The following is a 17628-nucleotide window of genomic DNA, read 5'->3' as shown; positions in this document are numbered from 1 at the left end:
TAATTTGTTACTTTCTTTAAAGTCTCATGTCATTTATGAAGTAGGCTTTCAACTATTTAAGTTCTTATCTACGTTTATAGAAAAATGTTTTTAGTTGTGAAACAAGGGTGAATTGGTTTTGGTCCTCTATGATATTCATAGGTTTTAATCCCTAATATTAATGAAACATGTGAAGTTAGTCCTACTATTTATTTTGTGGCGATTTTTTTGCAATAGTAACAGTTTTTCGTGACGGTTTTAACAGTTACAAAATGAGATTGCGGCGGTTTAAACTACCGCAAAATGCAACACAAGTACTAATTTCATCAACTTAATTAATATTGGTGACTAAAAACTATGGAATTTTTTTGGAGGACCAAATCTAATTGAAACAAATTTTACATGGACTAAAAACATATTTAACCAAAAAATAAACTATTTATTCCCAATTCCTAAACCCTGCATGACCAGTGATTTGACATTTGTGTAAACCTCTTCTCTGTCAGTAGTCCAATGGCAAATTCGACGATGCCAATTTCCTCGACGGTGATGACGAACGCTGAAGCGACGTCGTCTCCACCATTACAGATCTTCGTTCGCTCGATGTCGATCAGCAACAACATTGTGTTGCATGGTTCGGAAGAAGAGAGCGTGGAATCCATTCACGAAAGGATCAAGAGGAGAATCAGAATCCCGATTCACGAGAGGTGCTGGTCCACCAAGGGAAACAACTCTGTTGCGAGCAGAATCTCGGCGAGTGCGGCATCCAAAACGACGCGAATCTTCAATTGGTGGTGCGGTTGCGCAGTGGAGATTGCTCGGAGGAGGTGTATACAGTGGCAAATCTTCAATTGTTAGTTTCTTGTATTGCTTCAATTCCATTGCTTCTTCTCTTCTCTGTCCAAATTGTAAGATGCTTTTAATTCTCTTCCCTCAAGTTTGTTGAAGTGTTTCTTGTTGTTGGGTGTGGTGATGGGTGGGGGAAGCTACTGAAAAAATGATGATGAAGATTGAAGGTGAAGAAGATTCTGGAAAATGATGATGAAAAATGAAGAAGATTATGAGGTTAGAAATTAAATTAGCTAAGATTTGGGGGATTTGATTACAATTAAATTATTTAGTTTTTATTTTTAGTTTTTAAAAAATAACACGTCATTTAATGAAATGACGTGGTATGTCCACATAGGCCCAAAACAGACACATGAACACGACGACCGAAGCTTTTTAACGGCAAGGACGGTTTCCAAACAAAAAACTAAGTTCGAGAGCGTCCATAGGAAAATTTTCCGGCGAGGGACGAAAATCAAGTCCTGGTCAAAGTTCAGGGACGGTTTTCACGTTTAACCTTTTAATAAATAATTGTTCTTGATGTTAATTAGTGTATGCTTTCTTGGATTTAATACCCATAGCTCATTGTTTTAGGCTTGTTTCTAAGCATTTTGACACATTTAAGTTTATTTGACTTAGAAAGTATGAAAACGGAAAATTAACATATATCTAGTCTGGCGAATTCTCTGGTGCCGGAAATTTTTTTTTTTGGTAGGGTGTATTAATGATGTGGAGTGGACCACTCAAATAATTACGTCTGTACTATTTATTTAGTTATTAATATTAAGATTAACAGTTTAATTTAACTATGGAAAAGCCCCGAGGACTTATGATGCATAAAGTAAGTATTTCATTGGGGAATTAGATTTCCCACCCCTCATTTAGAATTGCCACCCCATTTAAAAGTAGGGAAAAACCAAAATTGCCCCTCTATGTTTTACTCCAGAGGTTGAACATTCGGACTCATCCGAATGTTCAACTTTCGGACTCTGTTAATATTAGAACAGAACAATCAATTCAGATTCACTTTTAGAACAGAACAAAACATCAACACTCGGAGCTCTCAAGACGTGCGACCCAGAAGCGACAAATGCGACCCAAAAGCGACCAAGAATCGTCCGTGCTTCAAAAGCGACACTGAGGTAATTCGATTACCTTTTGAGATTAGGGTTCCTTCGAATTATTTTCAATTTTAGGTATTTCAACCGTTGATGTTTCATGAAATACGGTGAATTATCAGTTGATGTTGGGATTTCCGTTGATGTTTCATGAAATTAGGGGGAAATTAGGGTATGAGTTTGATGAATTCAGGGTTTTGGGGTTCTGAGGTGCGAATTTGGTATGTTTGTACTCCGAATCTTGAAGATTTGGAATTGTCCAGGTCTTCAAGATTCGGAATAGCCTTGAATTGTTAATCATCACACTTTGCTTTTGCATTTGGAATTTGCTTGCTTGTTCTTAGTAGTGATTCTGTGCCTTTGTATCCTTATACCAGTAAAGCTACTGCAAGTGTAATCAGTAAGCGAGAGACAAGAGTCAAGCCCAAATAAAAAGATAAGAAACTATGTGTGTTTCTACGCAAAATAAAGTAATACCAAGTTTATATACAAATATGATAAGAGTACTGTAACATCATTAAGATAATTGTAGCAGAGAATTGTAACATCAAGAGTACTCTGACAAGGAGGAGGAGGAAAATGTGATAGTAAAGCATTTAGCACACTACAACTTCTCCATCAGGCATATCATTAAATTGTCACTTAATCTAGTAAACTACAGAGAAAGATGGTGGATATCATGTGACCAATCACTTTGTACAGGTATATCCTCTATTAAATACTCTACTTTTTTATTAATACACTCTCTTGTCACGTGAAACAATTTATGTTTGAAATATATCTAATTTTACTGTTATACTCTTAAATGTAGCTGAAGTTGGTGTCTGGACATCCTATGCCGCCAATTGCTCTCCAATGGGAATACAACGTTGTAGAACCCGAGTCCGAATGGTGTAGACTGTATGAAGAGCGTTTGGAAAGATTTATGGCTGAACACACTATTTGGATTGGTCCTCATGTTCATAGCAAGAATGATTACATAGACATAACAAAAGATTGATAATATGATTCATGTTTGTAATGTTGTATTAGATTTGACATTTGAATATTTTCCTACATGTATTAAAACAATGCTCCAGTATTGTAACCATGTCTGTTTGTCCCATATTATTGTCTCTGCATTTTCGTGTTTCTGTCTTTGTGACAGTATTTGGTTTGAGAGGTCCGAATCTTGAAGTTTCATATTAATCCAGTTCAACAACTCTCGGACGTCTTAAAAAGGGGGGTGGCAAATTTAATTATCAACCAATCCGAACCTTATAGTCCTGGAGAGATCTGAACCTTATAGTCCTGGATCATTCCACATCTACAATAAAGCATTTGAATCTTTTCACACATTTGATCTCAATATCAATTATTCATTTATGTTAATATACAGGTATTTCCAAAGGACAGTGCACCTCCACCCGGAAGCTTCACAAACATAACAAAAGATTAATATTAGTTCTTTACTAATTCTATATTAAGGACTATTTGTGTAACTTTTGAAATGCTTAACTTAGATTATGTATTGTTATATTGCTTCACTTTTCAAATGCTTAACTTTGATTATGTATTGTAATTTTGTTTAAATTGGATTATGTAACTTTTCAATTTTAAAGTCATGTTATTTTTGCTGCAATTGGACTAAAGTTATGTTATTTTAACTGTAAGTAAAGCATCCGAACGTATAACTCTCGGACGGGATGAAGACCTTCCGCGTCAACTCCTGTGCTATCCGAAACAAACCCAATTCGCCACAACATAGAGGCGGTGGAGCGGTATTCATGGGAAAAGCACATTTCTCCTCTAACCCTAACCTTAAACTTAGTGTGTTCGACGAGAAGAATCATGACATAACAACTCCTATTCTTCTGGGAAGAGATGGAAATTGACAAAGCAAAGGATAAAGAATTAGAAACAGTATGGTGAACTTGAATTTGCACAAAAACAGAGTATGTGGTGTTTAGAGAATTTGATCAATTCTATTTTCTTACTGCCCAGTGTGAAGCTTATTGACCCAAGTCATGATTTGTGTTTAGGGTTTAAGTACATGATGGATTTCGTAAAACAACAAATTAGCTTTTCAAAAAAAAAAAAATCAACAAATTAGTTCTATTTTCGATTGCCATTTTGCGAACTTGTTTTCCTCTTAAATTGCCAATAAGAGGGAAGCAACAACACAGTATACGATATGCGTTCTCACTTTCCAGGGATGCAATTTCATAAAGGGGTTTATTTTGCAAATACTAAAAGTATGAGGATATTTGAGAAAATAGATTAAAATCTAGTCATCTATCCATGTCAACTTAACGTGTGTTTATTTTAGTGTTACAGCCAGGGGCGGATCCAGACATTATATATTGGTGTGGCTAAATATAAAAGAAATTTTAGGTTAAAATATAAAGTAGAAATTATATTAGGTAGCAAGCAAGAAGTAACTATAATTTCACATGAAAAACACAAAAGTTTATTCAACCATGAAAAGTTAAGACTAATTTGTGCAGTAAAAAAAACAAATTTTGCTTTTTTAGGAGAAAATATTACAATGCTGCTAATTTAACATTCTAAAATTTGCGGGCACGAATCAACAATCAAAACAGGAAAACTCATCAGCAAAAACAAACGGAGGTAGCTCTAAACCCAACATGGTTCCATCAAAGAACTCAGATCTGCTGAGTTCACAAGCAAAAATTCTCACCGAAAAAGTAGATCCAACTCAACGCATGCAATAAGTTCATAAACCAAAAAAATTCTTTGAAAATTGAAAAAAAAATAGAAATAGGAAAAGATCATCCAACATGAATTATGTGTAGCGTAGTAAGGTGAATTACGAAGTTTATTTACCTGAGAGACAGTGAATCAATTGAATTTACTCTTGAATTGTGGTTGATTGGTGCGGTGATCAGGGTTATCCATGCGATTAGAAATTTAGGAAGGTGAAGATTGGTGGGTTTTCAATTTTTGGGGAAAAAGGTTTTAAAAGTTGATGAATGCCGAAAGCAGCAATGGAAGAAAGAAAGAAAGAAAAACCGCGTTCTAATTTGATGTTAAGAGTAAATTTTGGTTTTTTAACTTATTAAGCTATGGCGGCGCTTCTACCGTTTCTATACATTAACACAAAATTTTTAGCAGCGGATGGCAAACCGCCGCTATATACGATATTTTAAAAAATAAACCTCAAAATCTGGTGTGGCTAAAGCCACACATAGCCTACACATGGGTCCGCCCATGGTTACAGCTCACTCAGGTACGCTACACTCAAAACATACTCCTGTACCAGAGAACGCACCTATTTCACACCATATGTGATCAATAGCATGGGCAAATAAAGTGCTGCAACCAAAGAAAGACCGATGAAGATCATAACAAAAGCTGCGCAATTTCTGCGCATGCAAAAGTTTATTCAATTTCATAAGACATACTGTTGAAGCCAAGCCATGGTTTATTTTCCACCCATTTATGAAGGGTAAACAAAGTGGTTTCATGGCATCAGGCTTCACATATATAGACAATAAAGCAGACAATAATAGGAATTCAAATTTCAAACAAGAACTAGTTTGATTTGCCAAAGCAAACTCATGGTGGAACCTCTTTTTCTTCCTGAGATTCAGATCTTGCCATTTTCTGGAGCATCATTATGGCAGCACTTGTAATGAACAGATGTCACATCCATCACACGCCCACACGTGGGATTTGGGCATGTTATGGTTGCTATAACATTTGCATTTTCATTACCAACATTGAGAAACTCACATGGTTGACGAGCAATCATGTCCTTAAGCTTAGTGTCATAGTATTCCTTGAAGGCAATGTCAAAGCCTTCTTTCTGAAGCACTTTGTCTTTCCATATCTCAAGATCCTTAAGAGTTTCATACATAGGCTCACCATGACCTAGAAGCTTTACGTTGTAGCCTTTGGTGAGAATAGCCCATCCTTGTGGATCCTGTTTGAGGCAGAGCAGGCTCTTGACAATGTCTTGAATCTCACAGTCTAGGGGATCCTGGTGGTGCTTCTTCAGTCTCTTGCTTTCTATTTCAATCCAGAAACGAGGAACAATCTTAGGCTCATCTTTTCCTAAATGGTAGTGCTCTATCATAACATCTGCTCTCAAGACAGTTTCATGCCTTTTTGTTTTCTCCACTGCCATTGTGAAGTCTTGAACCCATTTTTTGTCAGCACCTCCATAGATGAAGATGTACCTGTCCCCTTTGACCTGCAAATATACATTTCATGTCGATCTCTATCGTTAAATAGTAAAAACAAAAAACCAATCACACAAGGTTGAAATGTGATTTGGATGTTCAGGTGTATGTATCAAGTATCATTACTTGACAGGATTGTCTTGTATTACACCATCATTTATGTAGTGTATTACTGTATTATACACTTTAATTTGTAACTTGTAGAATAGCTCTAATAGCAAATTTTGTAACTTGTCACAAAGTTTATAACTAGTCTAGTTACAAATTTTGTTATAAAAAATGATTAATGGACATCTGTTGATGCGCCACACCTTTCATACATATGCATTTCTCAAGGTTTTTTCCGTCACAGTTTGAGTAGAATTTTCGAAAGAATGTAAAACGCAAATTGTAGTGGCTATAAATTGCCACCAATAAATATCTCTGAAAGGTGTCCCGCATCCGCGAATGTAAAAATATAAGCACTTAATGATACTCAGACATACAAATAGTGCAGACATCCAACAGACACCTTATTTTTCTTTTTATCTTTCTTATCACATAACATTATATATCACATTCATTACTTTTCTCTCTTCACTTCCTTTCTCACTCTGCCTATCTGTTAGATGTTTGCACTGTACGGATGTCTACAAATCATTTTCATTTTTTTATTTCAAACCAACCTAGAAGTTATAGACATTAACACTGGCAAAATATGTAGTGTCAAATACATTGTTTGTAAGAGTAGAGTAGTTTGTAATAAAATGTCTGTAACTTATCTCAAAGTTTGTAATTTGCTTAATAACAAACTTAAATGATTGGTTAGAAACTTTTCCATAACAAACAACTCTACTAGTTGCATAGCTATTAGCTTAAACAAAGACCAACATTCATACTATGGAGCATACCTCTATTCCAAGATTTACTTTCCTTGTGACATCCCAGAACCACTTCCATTTGAGAGTAAGATCATAACCATCACTTTTCCTGAAAGGGAAAGCATCGATCCCCCATTGGAAAATCAAGTCCATTGCATCTTCATTCATGCTGTCTCCTTGAGGGTTGAGCACTGGGACAATAGGCTTACCCCAGTAGTTAAATTTCTCCCTTATTAGCCCAAGGCCTGGCAACTCAGAGAAACACTCCACTGCATAGAATTTTATGATATTCTTCAAAAGGTTGAATTTGTGCTCTTGTTCATCGTCCCACAGATCCACAATGGGGATCCACAGAATCACAAAATCCTCTTTCTTGAAGCCTTTTATTACTTCTTTTGGATTTTCCTTCAACCTGTCATGGATAGAGTTCAACAGCAAAATCTCATCTCGAACCCTGTCTAGGCCTGAAATGAACAACAAGACATGCTTCTGCCTGAAGACTTCAACATCCTGTTTAAGACATAAAACAAAAACAGGACATAATCATTAGTTATGTTTTAAAGATGGCCCCCCATTAACTAAATGAAAAGGCTAGATTATCTTATTTATCCATAGAAAAATAGCTTCATACTTCCCACTTCATCTCATGTAACAATTACTACTGGATCTAGCTAAAATTTGGTCCAGTCATTAACTTTTGGATATATTGGTACTGGTCACTTTCATAAAGACCACAGTACTTATGTTTGGATTGGCTTCTTTATGTTCAGAATCAAATATGAAGCTCAAAAATCACTCACAGAAGCTACCCTACCCCTAGATTTATTCTGGCTTTAGAATCAATTGTAGAAAAATTCTCTATGGTAGTCCAAATGCTTTAATACCAACCGTTTTCATTTTGGTGGAGCCATCATGTATGAGAAGATTAGATCCATTGCGTTGGATCAGAAGCTTCAAGAAATCTACAATATCTTTAGGATTGGAAAATGCCTTCTTGCGCGTCAAGTAATCTTCTACAGAATCTGAAACAAATGAGGTCAATCTCTTATTAGCATTAGATCAGTTCCATCCTACTTGCAGATCCAAAGGATTGAAAATTGGTACTTCCCAATACATATATATAGATAAAATAAAAATAGGAATCAGGATGTGCATAACCTATTTGATTTTTGCTCAGTTTCAGATGTTCCTTCAAATTAGAATTAGCCAAAGAAAGTCTTTCTGTAAAACGTGATAATGCATAGTCCCTGAAACAAAATAAAGAATTGCAGTTAGATATGAGGTGATATGTACATTTAGAAATTTATTAAAGTCACACATTCCAAGAGATATGACTAATCAGCTAACGTCCGTTTACACCAGTGCCGACAAGTATCTAAACATAGCAAAAATTAAATAGAAGATAACTTACGATACACCGACGAGGTTGCCGGTAGCAGCAACAATGGAAGCAATAGTCCAGTACACAAGAACAGGGATCTCTTGCAAGGCATCTGACAAGGAAGGAACTTCAACTGAATCATAACCAACAGAGGACCATGTTGCCCACTCTTGAATGTTCTTAAGCACCTCCGTTATTGGTAGCACCAAATCAGCGGCGGGGACTTTTCTATTCTGAACTTGATTCAGTTGTTTCAGTGAGTTCACAAGTGGATCTGATGTTGGAGTTTGAATGAGGTACAAAAGATTCCCATATTCCAGAGTGAAAGCAGCTAGAGTGACAAGAATTTTTGCATCCCATGAGTAGGTTTTCAGGTGTTGGAGAATCCACATTGTTGTTTGGTGCACATGATGTTCACCACGAGGTGTGTTTATCATCTGTGATCAATATATTGTACAAGTTATTTTGAATTGAGTTTTTATTTACAAATGATAGTTTCATTCATGTATTACTGGAATGTGTAGAGAAAAACAACAAACTTGAAACATGAAACAATGCACTTTCTTATGAAACCCAATCTGGTGACATCTTTGGACATACGTCTTTGCAGAGACTTTTAACCACCACAAAATATCGTGGAGGTTAAAAACTGCTACAAAGGTATATATGTCTGAATGACGGGTCAGAAATGCGTATGTCTATATATAATCACTCTTTAAAATAAATAAATAATCAAACATTTTAAATTGAAGCACCATACTAAGTAACAATATGAATATGCTCTAAAATAACCTGACAAGAAATCAGCTTGAGTACACGAAACTCTGGATGGAAACTGGTCACAGCAGCTCTGCTTTCCGCGAACCTTGTCTGTCACTCACTCGGGAACCAATTAAAAAATGTTAGTAAACAATATAGTCACATGATACACCCATTTTTGTAGGTGTTTTAGACTGCTACAAAACGTGTTTTATGTTTTGCTGGAAAGCAAAACATAAAACACGTTTTGTAGCGGTCTAAAACCATTACAGAAGTGGGTGTTGCTGGCGGTCTAAGGAGATAATGTAAATATAACATTTAGAAAAAGATAATTTAGCTAGCAAGGAGCAAGAATTTATGAATGTGGAAGAATGAATGAGTTAGAGAAGGTGAATTATTGAATTAGCACCTTCAATATAACATTGGACACAATGTTCAAAAGGATGTCTTTGTCACACTTGTCATCGTCATGGAGGTGGGTCAGATAAACTTTGTCCAGAATCTGAGAGTCACTGAGATCAAACGGGTTTGGGAGCTTAGCTGGTTTGGACTGTGACATGGTGAATCGACTTTAGGAAAACTAGTCTTCTTTTACTTGTTGGGGTAGTGAGGAATATTGTGGGGTTATTGCTAGTTGCTACACTTATTTATAGCCTCACAAAGAGACATAACATTATTAGAGTTTACAATTGGCATAATCACTTTATTGAATTCTGAGTTTTGAAACAGAAAAATATATGTACGAGGTAGCTTCTGCTGGGGCCTTTTCCTGGCGTGAAATGTGCCGCTGATATGATTTACACAATATGCCCCTTGTGGGGTTCATGAGGCTTGTGAGATGACTGAGGATATCATTGTCAATTCAGTTTTGGTTTTACCAGCCTTTTGGAAAAGATGGTCTTGTTCCACTCCTCTAATAGGAAAAAGGAAATTTAAAATATTATGCCTTCAAGGAAAGAACAAGAACAAGATACATTACCTAATTTTACTAATCAATGAAAGATGCTTCTGGTCCGAAATTTTAGAAGTAGTATTACATATACAGCTTAAAACTTGATGGCAAATATATGCCAAGACTCACGTTGAAGCTAATTATTTACAGTTACACTATAAGAACTAAGAACTATAAGCTAATTTTACATCAAAATTTAGCATCACCAGAGCTAACCGGTACCAATTACAACTAAGCATGTCAACGTTTTAGAAAGCGTGCACTTGCCAAAAATGTGCAAAATCATGTTGTTCTACGATTCTTGATTTAAAATAACTCTTCCGTCATATCTTCTATCGTGAATTTCTTGGCAATACTATTTTCAATATAAATAGCCAAAATATATATATGCAAGAACATCATCTTCCATTTTACTAGAAAGCATTGTTTTCACAAGCTTCATTGTACACAAAGCATACTATGTGAATGCAGTTGAATTTGTGACACAAAATGAATTATTCTATTAGCCAAGTGATAAATTATTGATTTTCCTGCAAATTAAATGATAAAGCCTAACATAACTCGGAAAGTTTTGAAATGTCATAAAACTCAAAATGCTTTAATACATCAAACTCATAATGCTGTAATTGAAACCCCAACTGGATCTTCTCTTGATCAGTGAAGTCTGCTGGGTAATATTTCTCTACTAACTTGCATATACCATCAAATTTGGAAGATCTAAATGCATCTTTAGACTTAAAGTTGAGCTAAGAGTAAGTAATTCCACAGATTGGTCACAAAATCTATTGTTCAACTCTTGTAGTTGACGGTCTATGGCAGCTGTAAATATATCATATCTAAAACGATGCTCCACAATCACGAAAAAAGTATCATCATTTTTATAACCAGGCTTACGCCGAGCTATTATATATTTACTATTCAAATCAGAAATATCAAAAAAATTTCTAGTACAAAATAATGTGGCATTCTCAAATAATGACTCTCATCTATCATCTCTTAGCTTTTGAAGTAGTGATTTGTAGTTGAAACAAGATTCATATCTTTTACAATATCTTAAGCTTGTTGTTGCAAAGTGATAAACATATACCTCGCAGTAATTTGCCTATGTTTTCTAACCATAAAGTGTGCCTGATTGCTTCATCACAGTTCTCATTCGCAATAGGCAGGCTGATGAAAAAGTGGAAGAAAACATGAAAAAAGATGCAAAAGCTGAATGTGTAGAAAAAGGTCAAGAGCACAAAGTGCTTAAGATCAGCACAATTGTGGTTGTTTAGTGTAGCACAACCTATACGTATCTAAGGCACGACCTGACATGTTTCACATAGCACAAGCTGCACAACCATGCTTACACATATCTATAGCACGACCTGACATGCGTCATAGAGCACGACCGTGCTGAATGTCGCAGGCCCCCGATTTGAAGCCCAACACTGGTTTCGTTGGATCCAATTCAACATACATTCTTGTGAATTTTCCTCTCTTCGCACGTAGGGTGTTCGTATCAACTCTGATAGGTTTCTTCACCACAAAGGCTAACGACAACAGGAAGCTACCATCATAGAAGTCAAAGTTCAAACACGAAAACTTGATCCAAGCAAGGGTTTTTACGTACAACCCTCGCTTATGGAGCTATAAACTTAGGGGTCCAACCAGAAACAATAAGGTAGTGATAAAAATCATCCAAGAACCTTCGTCCATTACTTTCGTCATATCCACCTCCAAATCAAACTTCATCATATAGAAATCGTTGTCCACATCCATGAAATCAAACTCTCTAACCAGTCTCCATAAGACTTGTTAGTTTTTAGTTCAACAATCTATAACCAATCATCTACCCAAGCAAACAAATAAAAAGCACTTCGCTCCGTGAAGTGAAAAGGTCTTGAAGCACATTCTTATCAATGAACCTGAGGAAGCATGCAATATGTTCCCATTAGCATATTCCACCCATACATTTCCATGTTCTATCATATTAACCATTTGTGTTACTGAGGATCCGGAGCCCTTTTCACTGAAAGCTTATCTCAAAACAACATAGAAGAGAATGCAGGCCCCTGCATCCATATGATTGTTACACCGACATGGAAGTACGTGTCTGCACAATCTTCATGTGGCAAGAGGCCGCTCTTCTTGAGATAAAACAAACGTCATAATTTTTTTATCAGCCAACAAATGTTGTAAGTAATTAAAATTAACACTATTAACTTGAAATAAACGGATTAATAGCATATGCATAACTAATCTTATTCAATAAAGAAATTCTACATCATACAGACAAATTGAAGCCATTATTTAGTTTCAACCCATACAAGTTGAACAAAAGTGGCTACAAGACACAAAGTATATGTCTGAATCTTGACACACAATCACACATACATATAAAAGTAAACAAAACAAACAAAAATAGAATTGAAACTTCATGCTTAAGCTAGCAGATCAACAAAATATGGAAGGTACTTCTCAGTCCAAACACATCATCAGATACTGCAACTGTTTGGATCATCATGGTGGCAGCACCTGTAATTGACAGAGGTAACCTCCATCACACGGCCACAAGGTGGATTTGGGCAAGTAATTGTTGCTAGCAAATTTGAAGCAGCATGGTTATCCACATTGATAACAGCGCATTGGTTACGTGAATATAACTCCTTAACCTTACCATTATAGTATTCTTTAAAAGCAACATCAAACCCTTCTTTCTCAAGCACCTTGTGCTTCCACAACTCAAAATCAGCAACAGTTTGATACACCGGCTCGCCGTGACCGAGAAGCATCACGTGATACCCTTTGCTGAGAAGCACCCATCCAGTTGGGTCTTGCTTCAGGCAGAGCAAGCTCTTCACAGCTTCTTGAATCTCACAGTCCACCGGGTCCTGACACTTCTGGCTAACCTTCTTCCCGTCCACGCCCATCCAGAAATATGGAACCTTTGTTGGATTGTTCTTCCCTAGCTGGTAGTGCTCTATGGTCACATCCACGTTCTTGATTTTCTCATGCTTTTTTATTTTCGCAATTGCGGTTGTGAAGTCGCGGATCCACTTGGGATCGTTGCCTCCGTAGATGAAGATGTAACTATCACTTCCAAAGTCCTGATTAGTTTACACGGCGGTAAACATTAGAAATATAATATAAAAACATTCAAAAGATGAATTTTATAAAACTTTCACAGTCATTTTTTTGACGCAATCACTACGTTCAGTCAATATGAGTCATTATATCTAAATCGGATGATTCATATTTAATCTCGGTGAAAAAGACATAATACATGCTAAAAACATGATCTTCAAATCTTAATTAAATAGCCAAGCATTTGTGAATACGGTGTGTAGTAATTAGTAAACAACAGTAAATCTAAATCCATAAGAAAAAAAAATTGTGAACCACGCTACAGGAATGGGACACCGCATACTTGTGGCTTCTTAGACCGCACCAAAACGTTTTTTATAATTAAAGTTACCACAACAAAACGCTTTTTATAAAGTTTCCACTTTATGACAGTTTTAGACCATAACAAAACATGCGTAGTAAACAGTAGTGAATTCAAAGCCATAACAAAAACTTTTGTGAACCACGCTACATGAATGAGACGCTGCGTATTTGTGGCATCTTACACTGCACCAAAACGTTTTTTATAAAGTTACCGAAACAAAACTCATGTTATAAAGTTTCCACTTTGTGGCAGTTTTAAACCACCACAAAATGGGTGTTCGGACTGTCCATCAATTAGTGAATCCATAAATATGTATATACTTGCACTTACCTCTATATTAAGATCTGCTTTCTTCATCAAATTCCAGAACCAGCTCCATTTTTTAATGAGATCATCGCCATCACTTTTCCTGAAAGGAAACGCATCGAACCCCCATTGAAAAATAATGTCCAATGCATTATCATTCATTATAACACCTTGAGGGTTGATCACCGCCACAATAGGCTTGCCATTAAAATAATTTAATTTCTCCCTTATTATCCGAAGGCCTGGTAACTCAAAGAAGTACTCCAAAACGTGCCATTTCATGCTTTCCTTCAAAGTTTTGAATTGAGTCTTGAGGACCTCGTCCCATATATCCACAATGGGGATCCACAAAATCTTGAAGTCCTCTTTCCTGAAACCTTTTTTTGCTTCTTTTGGATTCTCCTGCAATCTGTTGTAGACTGAGTTCAAAAGCATGATCTCATCTCCAATGCTGTCGAGGCTCGAAATGAATAGCAAGACATACTTCTGCTTGAAGACTTCAAGACCCTAAAATGGTAAAAAAAAATTAAAAAGAAAAGCTAAAGGACATAATCATTTGTGAGTTAAGTAAAAGCTACCTTAAATGAGACTAAATTAACTAGGAAACCAGAATGCTTGAGCACTAACCTTTTTAATTATGATGTTGTCTTCATATAATTGGGGTATGTGAGATCCATCATCGTTAAGGATCAGAAGCTTCAAAAAATCTACAACATCTTTGATATTTTTTGATGCGTTCATACGGCTTCTGTAATGGTCTATTCTATCTGCAATGATATCTTGATTAGCATTTATAAATCACAAAGCATTGGAAAAAGAAGCACCAATCTTATATGTACCTATTTGCACTTGGCATTTCTGCAAATGCTCCTTCAACTTGTCAACCATAATTGAAAGCCTGGTTTTAAACTCTGATAAATTGTACTTCCTGAACCAAAACAATAAAATAAATCTGTTACTCACACATATATATAGTGTCACAGTTACATTTTTAATAACAAATTGGAAGTTAATTATTAGTAGCAGATTTAGGGAACAAAAGCTATAGTAAATAGTAATACAGTATGCTTATAGTATATTCTTGTATCATTCTGTATTCTCTGTTCTTGGGATCAACATGAGAAGTTTCTTTTATTTTAGATGTTTTCAATTAAACATGATATCTTAGTGGGTGTTTGGATCAACATTTTAAGAATTGATTATGAACACAATTAAATTTGGTAAAATTATTATGGGAAAAGTGAGTTGAAGTAAATTGAAAGTGAAATGATTCATCTTTAGATACATTTACGAGAAAAGTAATTTCTGGTTTCTATAAGATAATGTTGGGAAATCCAAATATGAAATTTCTTTATAATTGATTATGGCAACCGCAAAAGCTTATACTCTCTCTAGCTTATTCAAATAATTGATTTTATAACTAAAACTAATTCTCTAAGTTCATGTATGCATAAATTTGCAGACAATCATGGTTAGACAAAATCATGCTTGTCAAAACCACTTCTGTCAACCATGCTTTTGTAGTTTTCTACCATCTATTCAAACATTCATTAAGTCAACTGCCACACAGCATACAACCACCTAAAAGTGATTCGGGTTCATGAGAATTGATTCTGAGGATGAAACTAAGTTGAATTGAGTAGAACTTACGATACACCCACAAGGTTGCCAGAGCATGCAACAATAGAAGCAACTGTCCAATACACAACAAGAGGGATCTCTTGTATAGCATCTGACAAGGAATGCACTTCCTCTAAATCATAACCAAAAGCAGACCATGATGCCCACTTTTTGATCTCCTGAAACACTTGCACCAAGAAACTGACCAGATCTGTAAGATCAGTAGGGACTTTCCTGATTTGCACTTGGTTCAGTAGCTTCAGTGAGTTTCCAAGTGGATCTGATGTTGGAATCCTATAAAGGAGCCAAAATTCACCATATTCCAAAGTGAAAGCAGCTAGAGCTATCAGTGCTTTTGCATCCCAGGAGAAGCTTCTCAGCTGCTGGAGAATCCATATTGTTTTCTGGTGTGCACATTGTGCAGTGCCTCGTGTTGTTATCATCTGTTAATTACCAACATCAATCATAATTAGCAAGACATTATTTTATTGCTTATGTGTTAGTTATTTGGTGTTTGAGTTGGAACTTCACAAAAAAATCCTCTAAATTACATAACATAAGAGATAATTAACCTGACAAGAGATCCGCTTCAGTGCTGGGAAATCTGGTTTGAGAGCAATCTGTGACTGACGCCATGAAACAATAAAAAGGTTAGCACTTAGCTCTAACTACTATAATCTTTTTCAGAAGTTATACGAACTTCTCTACAAATTAACTTTATCTAATAAGAACTTTGTTGTAAATATCATGTACTAACATGTCCTAAATGTTTAGTACATGTTATATACTTGTTATGCAAGTTAATGACTAGTATAAGTTATTTACAATATGCTATTGCTCTTGCTCTTACAGTAAAATATATTTGCAAGCAAACCCTTTTATATTTTTGGTTTAAACTACATCTTCCATCAGTGACAATTATATTCAATTCCAAGACATAGATGTTTAAGCTAGAACAACCTCACGTCAATTGATTTAGTTGTTTGTTGGCAGACAACCCTTTCAATTTAATTTGTAAAAAATATTTTTATATATAAGATTTCCTTCCCTACATATATTAAAGGTTAAAATACTCTAGAGATCCCTGAAATTGTCTGCCGTACGAAAATAAGTCCCTGAAATTTTTTTTTCCGATTCTGAATCCCTGAAATTTTTTTTAATCAGAATAAGTCCCTACTCATGTTTCCAGTCTATGTGGCTAAATTTTTGCTGAGTCATTTATTCCACATGGCTTTTCTATTTTTTTAAATACACATGGATTAAAAAAATAAAATTAAACATTTAAATTTAAAATTAAAATCTTATTAACCTAATTAACCATAAATCTAATTAACGCTAAATCCCTAAGAAGATTTTAATTTTAATTTTTAATTTTTTATTTTTAAATTTAAAACTAAAATCTTATTAACCTAATTAACCCTAAATCCCTAAAAAGATTTAAATTTTAAATTTAAATGTATAAATTTAAAATTAAAATCTTATTAAGCTAATTACCCTAAATCTAATTAACCTAAATCCCTAAAAAGATTTTAATTTTAAATTTAAATGTTTAATTTTTTTTAATCCATGTGTATTTAAAAAAAAAATATAATAGCCACGTGGAATAAATGACTCAGCAAAAATTGTGCCACATAGGCGGGAAACACGAGTAGGGACTTATTTTGATTAAAAAAACATTTTCCAGGGATTCGGAATCGGGAAAAAAAATTTCAGGGACTTATTTTCATACGGCAGACAATTTTAGGGACCTACAGAGTATTTAAGCCTATATTAAATAAAGTATAAATACTAATTGTCAAAGTGAAAGAAGAAAGGGTGAATTACATGAAGCAGAGAAGTTCCAGAAATTTGAGTTGAGCCCAAGATAATGTTGGACACAAGAGTTGAAAGGGTGTCCTTATCACACTTCTCATCATCATTGACATGAGTCAGATAAACTTTGTGGAGGATCTGATAGTCATCAAGCTTAAAGGGGTCTGGGAGCTCAGGTTTCTGCTCTGGCGATGTGGGAATCTGTTGGATCATAGAGGCATGAGTTGAAGCTGCAATGGGCGATGACATGGTGATTCAATATGTGTTTGTGTATATTCTAAGTTTGTATTTGAAGGCAAATTAATTAATGAGCTACTTGCTTTGTGCCATTCCATATATACTCCCTCTATTTATAAGCTCTACTAGCTAGACTACACTAGTTTTAACTTGGCTTCATCA

General features: G+C 35.3%; 2 protein-coding genes across 2 annotated transcripts; both read right to left on the bottom strand.

The window, feature by feature from the left end:
* Nucleotides 1–5267: 5267 nt before the first annotated feature.
* On the bottom strand, nucleotides 5268–9736 carry LOC130720658 (protein SIEVE ELEMENT OCCLUSION B-like). Its single transcript, XM_057571336.1, has 7 exons — nucleotides 9519–9736; nucleotides 9143–9220; nucleotides 8381–8787; nucleotides 8128–8216; nucleotides 7858–7991; nucleotides 7000–7479; nucleotides 5268–6120 (listed from the first exon to the last, which is right to left on the bottom strand). The coding sequence occupies exons 1-7, from the start codon at nucleotides 9666–9668 to the stop codon at nucleotides 5515–5517; spliced, it is 1944 nt and encodes a 647-aa protein (XP_057427319.1). The 5' UTR covers nucleotides 9669–9736; the 3' UTR covers nucleotides 5268–5514.
* A 2548-nt stretch (nucleotides 9737–12284) lies between these two features.
* LOC130720777 (protein SIEVE ELEMENT OCCLUSION B-like) lies at nucleotides 12285–17605 on the bottom strand. Its single transcript, XM_057571472.1, has 7 exons — nucleotides 17242–17605; nucleotides 15990–16043; nucleotides 15448–15860; nucleotides 14637–14725; nucleotides 14425–14564; nucleotides 13822–14304; nucleotides 12285–13150 (listed from the first exon to the last, which is right to left on the bottom strand). Exons 1-7 carry the CDS (start codon nucleotides 17476–17478, stop codon nucleotides 12539–12541), a joined length of 2028 nt encoding a protein of 675 aa, XP_057427455.1. The 5' UTR covers nucleotides 17479–17605; the 3' UTR covers nucleotides 12285–12538.
* Nucleotides 17606–17628: the final 23 nt, after the last annotated feature.

This window comes from Lotus japonicus, chromosome 5 (assembly GCF_012489685.1).
Source record: "Lotus japonicus ecotype B-129 chromosome 5, LjGifu_v1.2".
Classification (NCBI taxonomy): Eukaryota; Viridiplantae; Streptophyta; class Magnoliopsida; order Fabales; family Fabaceae; genus Lotus; species Lotus japonicus.
This window is presented reverse-complemented; position numbering and strand designations above follow the sequence as displayed.

What these genes read in the sequence shown, in the direction of transcription:
- LOC130720658 (XM_057571336.1), bottom strand. Translation starts at nt 9,668, where the DNA reads ATGTCACAGTCCAAACCAGCTAAGCTCCCAAACCCGTTTGATCTCAGT. An exon ending in TCAAGCTGATTTCTTGTCAG is followed by an intron (nt 8,788 to 9,142) that starts GTTATTTTAGAG and finishes TATTGATCACAG; the next exon opens with ATGATAAACACACCTCGTGG. An exon ending in GGCAACCTCGTCGGTGTATC is followed by an intron (nt 8,217 to 8,380) that starts GTAAGTTATCTT and finishes ATTTTGTTTCAG; the next exon opens with GGACTATGCATTATCACGTT.
- LOC130720777 (XM_057571472.1), bottom strand. Translation starts at nt 17,478, where the DNA reads ATGTCATCGCCCATTGCAGCTTCAACTCATGCCTCTATGATCCAACAG. An exon ending in GAAATGCCAAGTGCAAATAG is followed by an intron (nt 14,565 to 14,636) that starts GTACATATAAGA and finishes ATATCATTGCAG; the next exon opens with ATAGAATAGACCATTACAGA. An exon ending in AAGCAGATCTTAATATAGAG is followed by an intron (nt 13,151 to 13,821) that starts GTAAGTGCAAGT and finishes TAAACTAATCAG; the next exon opens with GACTTTGGAAGTGATAGTTA.